Source organism: Bos grunniens, chromosome 4 (assembly GCF_055505025.1).
Source record: "Bos grunniens cultivar Pamir isolate PY7600 chromosome 4, Bosgru_T2T1.0, whole genome shotgun sequence".
In the NCBI taxonomy this organism is placed as follows: domain Eukaryota; kingdom Metazoa; phylum Chordata; class Mammalia; order Artiodactyla; family Bovidae; genus Bos; species Bos grunniens.
In genome coordinates this window covers 74,204,051-74,223,822 of record NC_141168.1, presented here as the reverse complement: position 1 = coordinate 74,223,822, position 19,772 = coordinate 74,204,051, and the positions used below count along the sequence as shown (strand labels likewise).

Below are 19,772 nucleotides of genomic sequence, written 5' to 3'. Positions count from 1 at the left end.
CTGGGTAGCCCAATATATGTGATCTTTAAATATCTACTTGATTTTTTAAATTGCAGTTCCAGTTTTATGTTCTACTGAGATTCTTTTGTACTTGACCTTGAGTGAGCATATCATTATGGAATCAGGTTTATAAGTGAAATAATTGATAATCTAAATTTCAAATGTTCAGAAGCACTCAGAGAAGGAAACTGGAGCAAAGTCAGAAAAATAAAGATGTTTCACTTTTCATATAATGTGGTTATTTACATGGGTTGGATTTGTGAATTTATTAGCTTATTCTCTTCTCTGACTCAAATGTTATTAAAAAAAAGAAGAAGAAGAAGGATTTCCTATACAAACTAAAGATCTTTGAGACATCATCTTTAAGTGCTAATGTTTAGGCTTCTTCCTCTTTTTTAATCTCTGGTAATGCCATTACCAACATTGAGATGCTCTCTTCTCATTATATGTCTGCTACATAGAAGAAACTGCCTATACAATTCATAGCTGTGTAGAAATTTAAGAGCAAATATATTATGGCCTCCTGTTGGTATTCATAATTTTTATTTTACATGCATTAGGCAAAGCCCCAAACCATTCCCAGCATTACTAAATGGATTTAATATCAGCTTAATTTGATCCCTGTAAATGCAACTGAAAATTTTTCATCTTGATCCTGCTAAGAAAGTAGTAAATCATGTGAATGGTGGGGAATGTGCTTGCATTTTTAATAATGGTTCCAAACAGATGGTCCATATTTACAACCATTACAATTAACAAAGCACCACTAGGAATCCACCACAGCTCACGACAGTTTATTTTTATGCAAACATCTTCTTCTGCCCTTTGTCTGTCATCAAAAGGATACATTTCTCTAGTCCATTTGGCTCTGAGGAAATAAAAACAAAAAACCCTATTCTCTATTCTCTGCTCCCTCAACCACTTACATTCAGTTTTGCACCAGAGCCTCCTATATGATTACACACAAAAAACTCTGACCCTGGATTCTGAATGATTTCTCAATATCCTAGCAGAAAATAATTTGCAGTAGGAAGCTTGTGCCTCTTTTCCCTCTTTTCTCATAAAAAAACAGCAGTTGTATTACTCCTATATTATAAAGTATATATCCTTCAACACTAATACCCCATGTTATAGCAGTTAAATTAATCCCTTTAAATGCAGTTCACAGGGAAGCCCTTTGCTCAAAAATAATCACGACCATTCAGGATTCCAGTTGTTTTATATCAGAGCTTGTTGATATTTGCATATTTTAATAGGGATTCCACATCATCTCTCTGAGTTCACCACTGCAGCCCATATATTTGAAAGCACCCAGTTTGTCAAGGAACAACTCAGTTTCAAAAATTACAAAGAAACAGACATGGCTATATAGAGAGGTTTCAGCTGCCACAATAGACTCCCTGTCACCAGGCCCCTGATGGGAGGGAAACTCTAGGATCAAAGCAATACAAAAAATGAGCTGATTGCAACTCTTTTTAATGAGAAAGCTCTTTCTCTGTTCTTTTTCCCTTGTGTGTTTAACAATTTGGGCTCCATATTCATATTATTGCAAAATTCTCTCCAGGAAAATTAAGCTCATCAGGATATTTGCATCTTTTCATTCATACACATCTGGACATGTTATATTTGAAAATTGGAAAATGCAAGTACATTCACAGACCATTCCAAAAATGAGAGCGGGAAACGCCAAGCCCATTTATCATTCTCAGTGAAAAAATCATTCAGGCGGCTTCTTCTGCAAGAGAAGCAAATGAATGAAAGGGTGAGCGCAGTGCTAATAATGTGCCACGGTCCAGATTAAAGTGTCAGTGCTTCTGCTTGGCATCTGAGCAGCTGAAATGCTTTTCTGAGTTTGATTAGCAAAAGGAAGATACTGAAAGAGATGTGAGCTGAATGTCCAGAATACATTTTCATAAGCCAAGCTTGCCTTGTCAAACTGGTAGCAGAGATGAGCTAGCAGAATTGTGAGGCAAATTAATCGGTGTTTCCAGGGATCTTTACTGAGGCTCCCCAGCTGCCTAACTACCTCATGCCCAGTTTTCTTCAGTTTACAAACAGAGGTCTACCACATATGGAACCAGAAACAAAGTGTCCTCCCACCGTCAGGTAGAAGCTATTTCTCCCTCTGTTCAGGCAGCCCACCTCACTCATACAATGTGACCATCACTGCCTTAGTGAGTACTAACTTAGGGGAGACACCTTGCCTCCCCTGCCAGCATAAGAAGCAAAGACCTCCAGAAGGTCCAAGCCACACCCTCTCCAGAAGAGGAGGAAATGCCTCCTGATCCTTTGCAATGAGCCCCCTGCCAAGGAAAGCAAATAGATAACTTCTCAACCAGTTTGTCCTGAGATTGTTGTTGTTCAAGCGCTAAGTGGTGTCCAACTCTTTGTGACCCCATGGACGGCAGCATGTCAGGCTTTCTGATCATTTTCAGGATTTGATCCCAGGAGCCTAGAGTGACACCCCCGGGGTTTCCCTGCTTAAACTGGCCTGCATTTTCCCTTTCCTGGGAGCTTCACACATCTTCCAGGAGCCTTCTTCCCAACATTAACCCTTATGCTGCTAATTTACAAAATAGAACCTTCAAAGCATCTCCACAATTAATCTTTTTTTCTTTTCCCTCAGCTTTACTGAGGCATAACTGACATGTAGCATTAAGTTTAAGGTGTACAATGTGATGATTTGATTCAGATTATCTGTTTGTTCAGTGATTGACAGGATAGGTTTAGTTAACAACTCCATTGCCTCACATATTCATCTGTTTTTTTAAAGTGAGAGTATTTAAGACCGAACTGAACTGATTTAAGATCTTAAATGAGCAGCTTTCAAGTGTACAATACAATATTAACTATGCTGTACATTGAATCCCCAGAACTTATTCCTCTTATAACTGGCAGTTTATACCCTTTGACCAACATCTTCCCATTTCCCCCACTGCCCAGCCCCAGGCAGCCACCAGTCTACAACTGCATTGTCTGTTTAGATCATGCACTATTTGTCTTTCTCTGTTTTACTTATTTCACTTAGCATAATGCTCTCAAGGTCCATTCATGTTCTTGTAAATGACAGGATTTCCTTCTTTCTTATGGGTGAATTTATATATATATATATTTTTTTTTTTTCATATCTTCTTTATCCATTTGTCCAGTGGTGGACACTTAAGTTGTTTCCATGTCTTGGCCATTGTGAATAATGCTGCCATGAACTTCAGAGTGCAGACATCTCTTCAGTGTCCTGTTTTCATTTCCTTTGGATATCTACCCAGAAGTTAAATTGCTGAATCATATGTCAGCTCCATTTTTAATATATTGAGCCTCCATACTGTTTTCCATTGTGGCCATACCCAATTTACTTCCCCACCCACAGTGCACAAGGATTCCCTTTTCTTCATATCCCCACCAACACTTGTTATTTGTTGTCTTTTTGATAACAGCCATTCCTTTTTTTTTTAATTATGAAAGTATGATAACACATTTACAGGAGACTTGGAAAATAGAGAACAAGGTTACATATAGTTCCACTATCTATATATACAATTATTTTTTAAGTAGGTAAGATTTTTAGTTAGAGTTTCAATATCAACCATTCAAAAATTAATAGAATGAATATACAGGGAGGTAGAAGGATATAGTAGACCTGAACAACACAGTGAACCAATTTAACATAATTAAGATTTATACAATGCGTTTAAAATGTATAAAATGCATTTATACATGCATTTCACACAGTGCGTGCATGCATGCTAAGTCGCTTCAGTCGTGTCCAACTCTGTGCGACCCCATAGACGGCAGCTCACCAGGCCCCTCTGTCCCTGGGATTCTCCAGGCAACAATTCTGGAGTGGGTTGCCATTTCCTTCTCCAATGCATGCATGCATGCTAAGTCACTTCAGTCGTGTCTGACTCTGTGAGACCCTATGGACAGCAGCCCACCAGGTTCCTCTGTCCATGGAATTCTCTAAGCAAGAATATTGGAGTGGGTTGCCATTCCTTCTCCATTTCACACAATACTACTGCTGCTGCTGCTGCTAAGTCGTTTCAGTCGTGTCCGACTCTGTGCGACCCCATAGACGGCAGCCCACCAGGCTCCCCCGTCCCTGGGATTCTCCAGGCAAGAACACTGGAGTGGGTTGCCATGTCCTTCTCCAATGCATGAAAGTGAAAAGTGAAAGTGAAGACGCTCAGTTGTATCTGACTCTTAGCGACCCCATGGACTGCAGACTACCAGGCTCCTCCGTCCATGGGATTTTCCAGGCAAGAGTACTGGAGTGGGGTGCCATTGCCTTCTCCAATTTCACACAATAGTAGCATACAAATTCTATTCAAGTTCCCATAGACTGTAAACTAGGACACACTGGAACATAACCAAGGACATAAAACAAGGTGCAAAAATTTCATGCTCTAAAGGTATTGAAATTATAGAGTTGATAACAGCCATTCTAACAAGTATGAGTGATATCTTGTGGTTTTGATTTGCACTTCCCTGATGATTAGTAATGAGAAGCATCTTTTCATGTATCGGTTGGCCATTTGTGTTTCTTCTTTGGAAAACTATTGGATTCAATATCCATTTTTTAAATTAGATTGTTTTTATATTGATTTGTATGAGTTGTTTTTATATTTTGGATAGTAACCCCTTATTAGATGTAACGTTTGCAGATATCTTCTCCCATTCAGTAGGTTGCCTTTTTATTTTGTTGATAGTTCCTTTCACTGTGCAAAAGCTTTTCAGTTTGATGTAGTCCCATTTGTTTATATTTGCTTAATCACCCTTGCCTGAGGAGACAAATCCAAAAAAATTATTGCTAAGACCAATGCCTAAGAATTTATTGACTACATTTTCTTCTAGGAGTTTTATGGTTTCGGGTCTTATGTAAGTGTTTAATCCATTTTGACTTTATTTTGGATATGGTGTAAAAACAAAATGGTCCAGTTTTATTCTTTTACATGTAGATGTCCAGTTTTTCCAGCACATCTCTTCTCCATTGTATTTTTTTTGCTTCCTTTTTGGTAGATTTTTGTTGTTCAGTAGCTAAGTTGTGTCTGACTCTTTGCAACCCCATGAACTGCAGCATGCCAGGCTTTTAGATTAATTGATCATAAAAGCATGAGTTTATTTCTGGGCTTTCAAGTCTTATGTCTATTTTATTTTTATGTCAGGACTATACTGTTTTGATTATTATAGCTTAGTAATATAGTTTGAACAGCAGACGTATGAGGCTCCACCTTTGTTCTTTCTCAAGATCGCTTTGGTCATTTGGGGTCTTTTGTGGTTCCATACAAAATTTAGGATTGTTTTTTCTATTTCTATGAAAAATGCCATTGGAATTTTGATAAGAATTGTATTACATCTACAGATCATTTGGAGAGTAGTATGGACATTTTGGAGAAGGCGATGGCACCCCACTCCAGTACTCTGGCCTGGAAAATCCCATGGACGGAGGAGCCTGGTAGGCTGCAGTCCATGGGGTCGCTGAGAGTCAGACATGACTGAGCAACTTCACTTTGACTTTTCACTTTCATGCATTGGAGAAGGACATGGCAACCCACTCCAGTGTTCTTGCCTGGAGAATCCCAGGGACAGGGGAGCCTGGTGGGCTGCCGTCTATGGGGTCGCACAGAGTCGGACATGATTGAAGCGACTTAGCAGCAGCAGCAGCATGGACATTTTAACAATATTCATTCTTCCAATCCCTGAATACAGGAAATCTTTCCATTTGTATTGTGTTCAGTTTCTTTCATCAAAGTCTTAGTAGTTTTCAGTATACAGATCTTTCACTTCCTCAGTTAAATTTATTCCTAAGTATTTTACTATTTTTTTATTGTTTTGAAAATCGAAGTTTTGTTTACTTTGTTTCTTTTTCAGATCGTTTGTTGCTAATGTATAGAAATGGAACTGATTTCTGCATGTTGGTTTCGTATCCTGCAACTTTTCTGAATTTTTGATTAGTTCTAACAGTTTTTATGATGGAGTCTTTAGAATTATATATGTATATAAAATACCATCTACAAGCAAAGGCAATTTTATATCTTCCTCTTCATTTTGGCTGCTTTTTATCTCTTTTCTTTACCTGATTCCTCTTGCTATGACTTTCAGTACTATGTAATAGGAGTTGTGAGAGTGGATATCCTTATTTTGTTCCTGATCTTAGAGAAGATCTCAGCTGTTCACCATTGAGTACGATGTTTGCTGTGACTTTGTCATATGTGGCTTTTACTTTGTTGAGGTACATTCCTTCCATACCCAATTTTGTTGAGAGTTTTTATCTTGAAAGGGAGTTGCACTTTGTCAAATGCTTTTTCTCATCTTTTGAGATGATCATATGATTTTTAGCTCTCATTCTGTTCATGTGGTGTATCACATTTTTTTATTTGCATATGTTGAACCATCCTTGCACCCCAGGGATATGTCCAGCTTGGTCATAGTGTATGTCTTTTAATATGCTGTTGCATTCAGTGTGCTAATACTTTGAGAAATTTTACATCTGTATTTCTCAGAGATATTGGCTCATATATAAATAAATAAATATATATATATATATATATATATTTTTTTTTTTTTCCCATGAAGCATCCTTATCTGGCTTTGTTATCTGGATAATGCTGGACTTATACAATGAGTTTGGGAGTGCTCCCTCTTTAATTTCTTGGAAGAGATTGAGAAGGATTGGCATTTATTCCTCCTTAAATGTTTGGTAGAATTCACCAGGGAAGCCATCTGATCTTGGGCTTTTCTTTGTCAAAAGGTTTTTTATTACTGATTCAACCTCCTTACTCATTATTGGTCTGTTCAGATGTTCTTTTTCTTTATGATTCTGTCTTGGTAGGTGGCACATTTCTATGAATTTGTCCATTTCTTCTAGATTGTCCAGTGTGCAGTGTATATTTTTTCATAGTATTATGATCCTCTTTATTACTGTGGTGTATCTCCTCTTTTAATAGCTCATCCTTCATTTCTGATTTTATTAATTGGAATTGCCTCTCTTTTTTCTTTGTTAGTCTAATTAAATGTTTGTCAATTTGTTTAGGCCAGCTCTTAGTTTGACTGATTTTTTTTTTTTTAGTATTATCTTCATTTCTGTTTCATTTACTTCCACTCTAACCTTTATTTCTTTACTTCTCCTAACTTTGGGGTGAGTTTGTTCTTTTTTTTTTTTTTCCTAGTTCTGTGAGGTGTAAAGTTTGGTTATTTGAAATCTTTCTTTTTGTTTAATGTAAGTATTTGCCTGGGAAGGTCTTTATCTCCTTCATTTCTGAAGAACAACGTTGCTGGGTAGAAAATTCTTGGCTGGCAATTTTTAAAGTTTTAGCCCATTGAATATATTGTTCCAAGCTCTCCTGTGATATATCGTTTCTGCTGATAAACCCACTCTTAGTCTTACTGGGATTCTGTTGTAAGTTATAAACTTCTTTTCCTTTGCTCTTTTAAGGTCCTCTCTTTGTCTTTGATATTTGATACTTTTAGTGTAATGTGTGTCTTACTGTAATGTGTCTTTCTTTAAATTGAGTTTGTTTGGGAACCCATCTGCTTTATGAATGTGGATGTCTAAATCACTCCCCAGATTTAGGAAGTTCTCAACTATCATTTATTTAAATAACTACTGCCCTCTTCTCCCTTTCTTCTCCTTATAGTACTCCAATAATTCACCAATTATTTCTTTTGATGCTAGCCCATAGATCACACAGCCTTTCTTCACGCTCTCCTATTCTTTTTCCTTATTCTCTGATATAATTTCAAAGTTCTAGTCTTCTAATTCACAGATTCTTTTTTCTGCTTGATCTATTGTCTTTTTTGTAATGCTTCTACTTACTAAACTTTTCATTTTTCTTATATATATATTTTTTACTTTGGTTTATCTTTCTGTGTTTTCTTATAGCTCACTGAACTTCTTTAGAATAGCTATTGAATTGTCAAGTAAATCATATATCCTTATTTCTTTGGGATCAGTTACTGGAAAATTTTTGTGTTCTTTTGGTAATATCATGTGTCCTTGATTCTTTATGTTCCTTGAACTCTTGCATTGCTCTCTTAGCATTTGTAGTTGCCTCTTGCATCTTTACTAACTGATTTCAAGAGACAAATACTTTCTGTCAGCCCTTCTGTGGATCTGAGGCTTTCTCAGATCTTCTATAGCAATACCTGCTCCACACTTCTTGCCTCCTCTTGTGGTAGAATTCTTAAATTGGAATGAGTTCTCTCAACCCTACAGAGCTATGCCAGGTGCTGACAACCTCTCTTTTGCTTTTCCAAGGATAGTGCTAAATGTTCGAGTTTGTCAATCTCCTGGACCCACTGATTCAAGCTCAGTGCTGCTGCTGCTAAGTCACTTCAGTCGCGTCCGATTCTGTGCGACCCCATAGATGGCAGCCCACCAGGCTCCCCCGTCCCTGGGATTCTCCAGGCAAGAACACTGGAGTGGGTTGCCATTTCCTTCTCCAATGCATGAAAGTGAAAAGTGAAAGGGAAGTCTCTCGGTTGTGTCTGACTCTTAGCGACCCCATGGACTGCAGCCTACCCGGCTCCTCCATCCATGGGATTTTCCAGGCAAGAGTACTGGAGTAGGGTGCCCATTGCCTTCTCCACTAGCCATCCGCAAAAGCTTGCTCTTGCCACTCATTAGGAACACATACAGGGAATCAGGCATGAGGAAATGGGGCATGTGGATGGGCCCTGCAGAGCACTGGGGATGTGCAGGGGCCCGGTGAGGAGATCTACAGGTAAGAGCTCCCCACTGACCCATGGGCAGGCATCCCCTGTGGAGTCCTTAATACTGTCTTTAGAATCTCATCCCCTTGACATGTTTGCAGCGTCCATCCTTGCAGCTAATGACACAGAGAAGTGAGCCTCTCCAGCAGCATCCTGCATGGCTGGGGAAGCTAAGCACTCATGCACACACCCTCCTTTGCCCCACAGGAGTAACCACAGGCTGAGAAGGGCTCTTGGCTCTGAGCAGTTCCACCTTGGGAAGGTTGACACAGGTCAAGTCAAATTGTCCCTTTTTTCCTCTCCACTGAATCCAGTTTTGAATTGTTTTGCTCCAGTGAACTGCTAGAATTTCTCTTCTAGAAAAGCAGACTTCCACAAATGTGCTCTCCTCCATGGGTGATTGTCTAAGTCAGTGCTTACCAGGGGCTCCTGGACCATGGCCAAGAGTAGCTGGAGCCAGTTCACAGGGCACTTTACAAAGTCCACAGCCAAGGCCAAGCACACAGGAGACTCAGCCCACAGATGGATGAAACTTGTTCCAGGTCCCTGAGTACATGATCCATGAAGATGAAAGTGAAGTAAAAGTCGTTCAGTCATGTCCAACTCTTTGCGAGCCCATGGACTATATACAGTCCATGGAATTCTCCGGGCCAGAATACTGGAGTGAGTAGCCTTTCCCTTCTCCAGGGGATCTTCCCAACCCAGGATTGAACCCAGGTTTCCCACATTGCAGGTGGATTCTTTACCAGCTGAGCCACAAGGGAAGCCCAAGAATACTGGAGTGGGTAGCCTATCCCTTCTCCAGGGGATCTTCCCAACCCAGGAATCGAACTGGGATCTCCTGCATTGCAGGTGGATTCTTTACCAAGTGAGTATTGAGGGAAGCCCATGATCCATGAGACAGAACCAAAGCCAAAAGGGCCTGTAGCCTAGTCTTCGGGGGACAGTGTTGTTCCTGGGTCTATAGGCGTGACTGTGGTCAGCCAGTTAGATGCCTGAATGAGAGTCTTTCTCCTAAAATAGCTTTCCTCATTCTTAGACTGTACTGGCGTTTCATAGTCTTCACCTGGATTCCACAGTTCCCACAAAGGTACTTTGTCCATGGATGGATTCCACTTTGTTGTTGTTGAGGAAGGGTATAAGCAACAAACATCTTCTTCAGTCGTCTTGCTGATGTCTCTCATTCTGGATACCTAGATTAATCTTTTCTGCAAGTTTTCTGTCTCTAAAACAATACTATTATGTTGTAGCGAATTTTTAATAAACATGCAAGGGAGTACCTGCCAGAGAAAATCTATTCCATGGATTTTAGCAAGTGTACGTAGGTGTGAGGTCATGCGGAAATGTGGCTGAGTGGGCTGCACAACATCCTCCACCTCCCTCCAGAGTAGCAGAGGCCCCCTGCTCACAGTGTCCATCCCAGGGTCAGATAGGCTGCCTCCATAGGAGCAGAAGAGACAGGAAATGAAGGTTTCTGATCCAGAAGCACTTGGAGCTATGGACAGGAGGTGGTTTAATGCAGATGCACTCTGAAGTGGGGAGAATCATCTTGGTTCTGAAATGAAATCCTGAATTATTCTTAAGTACATTTTACTGTCCCTGCTCCTCAGAGAAAGCTAAGTCTTCAAGTTCCAGGGGGTATAACCTTGTCAGCCCAAATGTTCTGGAAAACAAAGACTAAACCCATTAAAGTCATTCCATGCGATGCTGAACTCAGGAGATCTGATTTAGCCTACAGTGCGACCAGCTCCCTACATTTCTTTATAACCTTGTTTTTGCTATCTTTAAAGGCCTAAAGTAGCAGGGCTTCTGGAGTTGCAAAAGCAGAGCTCACAGAGGAACAAATTAAATAACCACTTCTCCCAGCTCCAAGTGAAACCTCATTTAGATGCAATAAACTGCTTAAATAAGAATATAGGTGAAGCACTTTGCAAACACAGATTAAGTGGTATAATCAAAGGTTGGTAAATTTACTACGAGTTTTTTAGAGAGCTCCTTAGCTCTGTTGAATTTTAGGGTGGAGATGATAACAACCTGCATATATCAAGAAGACATCAATACCAGCGAGAGAAAGCTTATTGAGTGAAGCATGAGGGGCTGAACTTAGGATTTGGTGACAATATCACCTGGAGGAGGAACAGGGGAGGATCTCTCAATAATTCACAATCATCAATCATAACTGGGGCTTTGTGCATTTAAGGAGCTTTCCGTGATACCAAATGACTGGATGAGACATCTGTAGTCCAAGGCTCACTGTGCTCCAGAAGTGATCCTAGTCTGAAGGGTCTTTCTCGAAGGTGGAAACATAGAGCTTAAATAAACTCTAGTGTAGTCCTGATGTTCCTAAATGCAGATGTTCTGAAGTATTCAGTCTTGGTCCAAATCAATATTTGATGCAGAAAATGCTAAATTCTTAGTACAGCACATTTATTAAGTAAAAACAAGGTCCCTCTTCATTCTAGTCTAGTTCTGAATGTTTTCCTCCTGCTGCAGCATTTCTCAGCATCACCACTGTTGACATTTTGGACCAGCTAATTCTCTGGGGCTCAGGGGCTTTCCTGTGCATCTCAGAATGTTTAGCAGCATCCCTGACCTGTACCCATTCTAAGCCAGTAGCACTCTTCAGTTGTAATAAACCAACATGTGTCCAGTTATTGCCAAATATCCCCTAGGATCCAAACTTTCCCCCTGACTGAGAACCCTTGGCAAAGAAGGAGTCATCTTTTTCTAATTCACATAAAGGCAGCCTGTGGGCTATCAGTAGCCTATTAGCAAACCCCTCTTTGTCCAGCCCCTAAGACCAAGTAAGCCATAACAGCTTGGGGGAATCATAGACTGAAGAGAGGTTCAAAGTAGCTGTAACCTTCAGCAAAGGGCTAACAAAGGCAGGACATGCATGGGAGAGTAAAAGTAAAGAATTTTAAGGACTGTGGGCTTGTACACAAAGATTGCTTTGTTCTCATTGTTCATTCTACCAAGAAGTAGCTGTTAAGTGTCTGCTATGTGACTGTCTTGGTGCTATACCAGCAAGGAATACAAAACCAAAGTAACACGGAGCCCCAAGCCTCTAGAACTTTAGAGTGTGCATGAAGAAATGAGCATAGACATGTGCATCAGTAGGATTATGATCCAAGCAATATGTGATGAACAGAAATAGTGATACATGATAGCATATTCCATAGGTCCTGCAGCAAGGTATGTGGAGAATGTTATTAATAGCTCCCCAGATTAATAATTTCAGAAAAAAAGATAAATTTGTCCCAAAAAATTTCTCTTACCAAAATTTTTTTATTTTATAAGTATTTTTCATTTGAAAGAAGAGTTTGGAATGCCCAGGTTCAAGGACTAGTTCACACTAGTTCACACCAGCTATGTGACCTACGACCTGTGCAACTTCTTTCTATAACCCTCCTACCTTAACTCATTCCCTCTCTCTCGCACTCACTTTCTCTCTCTCATACATGCCTGCTTGAATGGATACTCAACATTAAGTGCTGTTCTGTTTTGAGTTACTGGACCAACGGCTACCAGTGTCCACTCTCTGTGTGTTTAGACAACAGCCAAATGACCACTCTAAGCCTCAGTTTTCCCTTCCCTAAAATGAGAGGGCTAGACTGGATGATCGCTCAGACCTTCCACATTCTGTGACTCTGAGGCCTTTTGGGCCATTGTCTCCAGGTGACTGTTTATTGAGCAGGTTTGGTTTACTCCACTCTGAGCTTAATTTTTCATCCTCTGAAGTATTTCATCCTCTGAAGTATTTCATCCACAGTGTTTTATATAAAAAATCATATTTGCAAATCTGCAATAGCTTTAGCTTGGAGATCACTATAGATTTGTAAAGCAAAACTCCGAAACATTTAATAGCCCTTATAGGCTTTAAAGTTAATTTGTGCTTTAAAAATAATTTGATCCTAAATGTGTCTGTGAATGAATGGACTTGACATAAGCCTTTCAGTTTTTTGCTCCACTTCAGAGAGTGCACAAAGTACAAACTATAAATCAATCTTCACATTTGCTAGTATGGCCACTAAGTTGAACAAACAAAAAAAAAAGATGAAGAAAAGAAATATAGCTGATAAACTATTCAAACAAGATTTAGGAGCTTGGAAAGCACAGGGCTCAGCTTGTGACTTGCCTTCTTTGAGTTATTCATGTTCGTGTGACTTGGCTGGTGTCTAGACACGCAGAGAATGGACATTGGAAGCAGTTGGTCCACTACCTTAAAACAGAATAGCACTTAATGTTGAGTATCCATTTCAAGCAGGCATGTATGAGAGAGAGAGATTGAGTGAGTGAGAAAGAGAGAGGATATGGTAAGGTAGGAGGGTTATAGAGGGAAGTGGCATGGAGATTAGAAGGATGCAAATGATCACTCCCTTCTCCACTCAGGTTGGCATGGGTCAGGCATAACAACAGTGAGCCTAATGAAGCATCTTTAGAAAACAAGAGTAGTTCATGGTATGGATTGCTACAGAATGTGCCGTCACACAGTAGCTACTCTGTTAAAAAAGAGAGAGAGAAATAAGCAACACGGAAATGTGATGAACTTGGGGTCAGATTGATCCAAGATCATACCTCTACTACTTTCTAGTTATGTGTTCTTGGGCAAGTTATTTAACCTCTTGGAGATTGCATTTTCCTATCTATAAAATGGATATAATAAGCCCTATAATCCAGAATTGTTGTGAGGAATTAAATGAAATAATGTGTGTTTCCAGACTGAGTCAGCTGCATATAACAGAATATCTAAATAAGAATGCCTTTAGCACAGAGACATTGACTTTCCTTCATAGAGTATGAATTCTAATTGTAGCAGTTCATGACTGGCCAGGGGGCCCCACAACATCAAGAATCTCCCAGTTTCCTTCTTTAATTTGCTGTATTATGTTTAGCTGTGGCTTGTATCCTTGAGATTACCTTGTGATCATAGGATGGTTGCAGCGGATCCAATCATCACATTTGCATTTCAGATAGGAAGAAGGAAGAAGAAGGAAGGACAAAAGAAGCTTGTCTTCCAGCTAACTGTTTAAAACATTTTCCTAGAGGCCCCAAGTCTGCCCTGTAGCTCAAATGATAAAAGAATCTGCCTGCAACATAGGAGATCTGGGTTCAATCCCTGGGGCAGGAAGATCCTCTGGAGAAAAGAATGGCAATCCACATGGACAGAGGAGCCTGGCAGGCTACAATCTGTGGAATCACAAAGAGTTGGACACAACTGAACAACTTAACACTATAATACACTAGATGCCCCACCCAACAATTTTTATTTTTAACTCATTGGTCTTACCTATCTTGAAGAGAGACTGGAAGAGTTAGGATTTTAGATGGATACACTGCTACCCTCAACAAGATAGGGGATTAAGGCAAAATGAAAGAATGGATTGGGTAATTAATTAGCAGTCTCTCATGGCAACCCACTCCAGTGTTCTTGCCTGGAGAATCCCAGGGACGGGAGAGCCTAGTGGGCTGCTGTCTATGGGGTCGCACAGAATAGGACACGACTGAAGTGACTTAGCAGCAGCAGCAGCATGGTATGTAAAGCACCTAGCCAAAGGAACCTATCAGTGAATAAAAGCTATTATTTAATGAATGTGGTGTTGTGTTAGTTGCTCAGTCATGTCCACCTCTTTGCTGACCCCATGGACTGTAGCCCACCAGGCTCCTCTATCCATGGAATTCTCCAAGCAAGGATACTGGAGTGGATAGCCATTTTCTTCTCCAGGGAATCTTTATTTAAAGTATTCTTAAAACTATTTTGGAAATGCTTGGCCCCTCTCATTATTCTGTCTCCCTTAGAAGGCCTATTCAATCTTTGGGTCAAGGCCCACCTCTCAGAGGCCTCTGCTACCCTTTGGAGACTTCACAAAAGAAGTCAGACCCTCTTCCAGATGACAACCCTTGGCATTTTGAAAGCCACTTGCCTGTGCTTATTAGATTGTCTCAGCCCAAGACCAACCACCCCCTGATCCTTAAAGTCAGATGGTATTGTCAGAAGTCCTAAACATTCTACTGTGAACCAGATCTCTTTAGCAGGGCCTCACACAGCAGAACCAAATGATCCAGGTGAGGGCAACCCAAGAGGAAACAGAGAAGTTCTGTCAGTTTCCTAGTTTCAGACTCTGCTTTTGCAGCCCACTCTTGCTGTTTCTGACTCATAAATCAGCCCTGGCAAACTCTCATCAGAGGTTTTGAGACAGCTCAGGCCTCTTTCTATGGGATGGTCTAAGAAATACAGTTGACCTCCCTGGGTGCTGATGCTGTTAGAGCAGAGAAACAAGGCCTTTGGGTCTCTGTTCCCACTGCCCTCAGACTTCCCAGAGGAGGGTGCTGTCTGTTCAGAGAATTAGCAGGCAAACGGTTAAGGACATAACCTCACAGCATGAGGAGGGGAGAACCCTGCCCTAGCAAGCAGAGGACTCTAACTCAAATCTAGCTCCCTCCCTGCCCTCTTGTCCAAAACCAAGAGACCTAGATGCCCATATATCCTTCCAGCAAAGGAGCAGTGTCTTAGAGTGTAGAACTTATGCCTGAGGGCACTGGCCTGATGGCCCTTCCCAAGGCTCAGGAGCGCATAGCCATCAGCCCTCCTGTCCTCCAACCACAGGAAAGATGGGTGAAGGCTCCCCAGGCCAGAGAAGCGGAAGAAGTTAGCCAGACAGATGGTATAAGTAGAAAGGTAAGGGGAAAAAATTGTCACCAAATATACTGATTTCCAAAGCTCATCCTTATGAGGCCCAGGCTGCAGTTCGGTCCCAAGCTCCTGGCCTCAGGACTTGCCTTCTGGAAAGACAGAGCACCCCCAGTCAAGAGCCTCCTAGAATAGTTCTATTCTCACTGACCAAGGGTCTGCAGCCTGGCTTGCCTACCATCAAGGCAAGCAGAAATGGGAAATTATAAAGGGAGAGAATAGAAAAAATATAAAATGACCCGCTCGTGCTGTGAGGAGTGATAAAAGTCACAGGTGCCTTTTAAGTCACGGATTGCTGGATTTTCATGGAAGATATGGACGAAAAGTGGTTTTCCTTTGGCTAGCATGGGTATCCAAAGCATCTACTTCTGCTTCATTGACTACACTAAAGACTTTGACTGTGTGGATCACAGGAAACTGGAAAATTCTTAAAGAGATGGGAATACCAGACCACCTGACCTGCCTCCTAAGAAATCTGTATGCAGGTCAAGAAGCAACACTTAGAACCGGACATGGAATAATAGACTGCTTCCAAATTGGGAAAGGAGTATGTCAAGGCTTATGTTGTCACCCTGCTCATTTAACTTATATGCAGAGTACATCATGCGAAATGCCGGGCTGGACGAGGCACAAGCTGGAATGAATCAAGATCACCGGGAGAAATATTAATAACCTCAGATATGCAAGATAACACCACCTTTATGGCAGAAAGCAAAGAGGAACTAAAGAGCCTTTTGAGGAAGGTGGAAGAGGAGAGTGAAAAAGATGGTTTAAAACCCAACATTTAAAAACTGAAGATAATGGCATCCAGTCCCATCACTTCATGGCAAATAGATGGGGAAACAATGGAAACAGTGGCAGACTTAATTTTCTTGGGCTCCAAAATCACTGCAAATGGTGACTGCAGCCATGAAATTAAAAGACGCTTGCTCCTTGGAAGAAAAGCGTGACCAACCTAGACAGCATGTTAAAAAGCAGAGACATTACTTTGCCAAGAAAGATCTATCTAGTGAAAGTTATGGTTTTTCCAGTAATCATGTATGGATGTGAGAGTTGGACTATAAAGAAAGCTGAGTGCTGAAGAATTGATGCTTTTGAACTGTGGTGTTGGAGAAGACTCTTGAGAGTCCATTGGCTGCAAGGAGATCAAACCAGTCAGTCCTAAAGGAAATCAGTCCTGAATATTCACTGCAAGGGCTGATACTGAAGCTGAAAGTCCAATTCTTTGGCCACCTGATGCGAAGAACTGACTCACTGGAAAAGACCCTGACGCTGGGAAAGATTGAGGGCAGGAGGAAAAGGGGACAACAGAGGATGAGATGGTTAGATGGCATCACCGACTCGATGGACATGAGTTTGAGCAAGCTCCAGGAGTTGGTGACGGTCAGGGAAGCCTGGTGTGCTGCAGTCCATGGGGTCTCAAAGAGTCAGACACGCCTGAGCGACTGAACTGATGAGCATGGGTATCCATGCTGACTTTCCTCAGACAACCTGGTTTATACCTACTGACCTGACATAATTATGAATAGCATCCACTTTCATTCTCAAAATGAACCTGACTGAATAATAAATAACATGTTGGCTTTACCTTGGAGAGGGACTAGAAAGAATAAAAAGTTACTCTTTTTCTGGCTTTTCTCTTATAGCTCATATTTATAACTACACACTGACCATTTTACCATGTGACCATGTTCATCTTTATAAATTAAAAATTATATTCTTATCTAAGCTCTCTTAATCAAAGTAATATGTCATCAATCTGCACTTTTATTCCTAATAAAAAAATATTATCCATGCATAGTGGTAATACTAAAATTAACTGGAGAGAGTTTAATAGTTTGAGTCCACAAATCATTATAATAGGTTTAATATTTTTTGTTGAAGCCAATTCAATATCTTCATGGCTTTTTGATTATTTTTAACTTTGTTTTTGCTTTTTCAAAAGATGGATTCATGTTTTCCCAGACTCGCTTATTGATATTTAAGGAGGGGCATCTCAGCATAGAGGAGTAGAGACTTTAGACTCAATACAGCTGGGTGTAAAGTCCGGTTTTTCATCTCTCTTTGCGGTATTATTCAACATCATCCTCTGTTTCTATATTAATAATATGGGAATGAAAATAAGGATGCTTATATTTATCAACTGTGAACTGCTGATCAGGCCCTGTTCTCAGTGGCTCACATATATTAACTTATTTAATCCTCATAACAACCTGGTGAGGGAGGTACTGTTAAATAATCCTCATTTTTTACACAGAGCAAACCAAAAGGTTAAGGCACTTGCCCAAGATCACACAGCTCATCCTTAATTCCTGAGTTCTTAACCACTGTGTGCTGTTGCCTATCTGATGGGAATCCGAGGAAGATTTTATGAGGACTTAAGTGTGTGAAGCTCGTCACTGTGCCTGGCAGAGCAGAAGTCTGATTAAGCATAACATGTTCCTGTCACAGCCACTTCCTATGGCAGGACAGCATTCCAGTATCTACCTAAGCAGAGAGAGTTTTGGTGAAGGTGCAGGCTTTCTGGTTTTTCCCTCCCAATTCGGGTGGTTCCATCTATGGACATGTAAAAAGAACTTTGGCAAGAATGTATCAAAAATTTTTCCTTGAGAAAAACTGAGCTTGTTTCTTTTGAAAGAAAAATCAGAATTTTCGAACCATAAAGCAAATATTAGAGCCTGGAGGTAGGTGTATGTTGCCCTATGAGTAACCGCATCCTGTATCAGGGAAAATCAGGGCTAAAGCACTGTCATACAGGAGAGTGACCTGTGGCCCCTCTCCTCCAGGAGGCCCTTGTCACCTTCTCCCATGCAGTCCCCACGAGTGCCTGCCTACACCAAACCTACCAGACACCCCAGCCAGATTCCCAGATTCTCTGAGAGCCTCCCTTCAGCACAATTTCCTCACTGAAAAAAAAGCAGATGCAGCGGGGTTTTCCTGCTCACAAAACAATTGTGAAGTTTAGTGATGTCAAGTCTCATAGACCACCTTGCTGCTAAGTCGCTTCAGTTGTGTCCGACTCTGTGCAACCCCATAGACGGCAGCCCACCAGGCTTCCCTGTCCCTGGGATTCTCCAGGCAAGAACACTGGAGTGGGTTGCCATTTCCTTCTCCAATGCATGAAAGTGAAAAGTCAAAGTGAAGTCGCTCAGTCGTGTCCGACTCTAGCGACCCCATGGACTGCAGCCTACCAGGCTCCTCCGTCCATGGGATTTTCCAGGCAAAAGTACTGGAGTGGGGTGCCACTGCTTAATTCATAAGAAAAAAGGTGCTTTGGAATGCTGTGCAACACATGGGGCATGGGCGGGGGGAGGGTGATGGGGGCTGCTTGATAGAGTGTAGTCTTAAGAGCAGCCAGCCCTGAATTTGAATCACTACCCACTGAACCTGCACGACTGCTTACTAATTAGGTCATTCTGGGTAAGAGACTATATTTGGACTTACTATCCTCATCTATAAATGGAGGATTAATAATACTTGCCTTCATAGATGTCATGGAAATGGACTAAGATGGCACAAGGAAATGCCTGTCATACAGTAAATAGTCTCAGTCCCTCTACTTGATCAGCCCTCCAGCTATTTAGGGACTAATGGTGTGTGTTCTATGTAAGTTTTTCCAGTCCCTTCTCTCTTCCTATTTTCCTTTCTTTTGCAATTTCAGTATATATTAATGAAAACCAAGCTGGAACAGTGAGAAAACTTTGAAATGGAATGAAACTTACAGAAATCAGTATTGTCCTTTGTTATTTTCCGCTCCAGTTAAAGAGCTTGGCACAGAAGATAAACGTGAACATTTGTGAGTTTAACTGCAGCAGTAAACTGTCCTAGGCCTTTCATGATGGAAAATCTAAAATTGGTTGCACTGTCCATCATCCTACGGGATGCTATTAGTGCCCATAGTGTTGCACTCTCTACTGAACAACAACAACAAAAAAAAAAAACCAGATAGCTGCAAAGGACCAAATTTTGCTCCCAGCTACTCAATGACTCTAATTCATAGGGCTTGAGTACATATATCTGAGGAGAGAATAATTTTCTTCATAACCAATGTTCATTCTGTCCAAATGTGTCACAGAGTAATACTTCTGTAAAGCATATTTAACCCAGCAAATTGAGTCCTAAAGCATTTCTTTTACTCTGTCATTTCTCACTTAGAATACTTTTCATCTACGTCGAAAAGCTCTTTCCCTGTCATAGCTCACCACCTTGTCTTAGGAGCTTTGTGTTCAGTATTTCTACTTGATGCAAAGGTCAGACCAGATGGTGAGAATAACTAAATCCTCAGGAGGACTTTCCTGTCTCTGGATTCACTCTGGGCTGAACCACAAACTCCTTCTGAATCCTCATCTCTCTCTCATTCTCTTTCTCTCCTGTA

General features: G+C 40.9%; 1 protein-coding gene across 13 annotated transcripts in view; it reads left to right on the top strand.

The window, feature by feature from the left end:
* LHFPL3 (LHFPL tetraspan subfamily member 3) overlaps nt 1-19,772 on the top strand; it is a 696,681-nt gene that overhangs the window by 520,764 nt on the left and 156,145 nt on the right. The window contains exon 3 of one of the 13 annotated variants that reach the window (XM_086397029.1): nt 8,252-8,385. The exons of the other annotated variants lie outside the window; for them this stretch is intronic. Within the exon in view, the coding sequence (XP_086253155.1) occupies nt 8,252-8,256 (5 nt within the window). The 3' untranslated portion in view covers nt 8,257-8,385. Of the gene's footprint in view, nt 1-8,251; nt 8,386-19,772 lie in introns of those variants that run through there. 13 annotated transcript variants of the gene reach the window in all.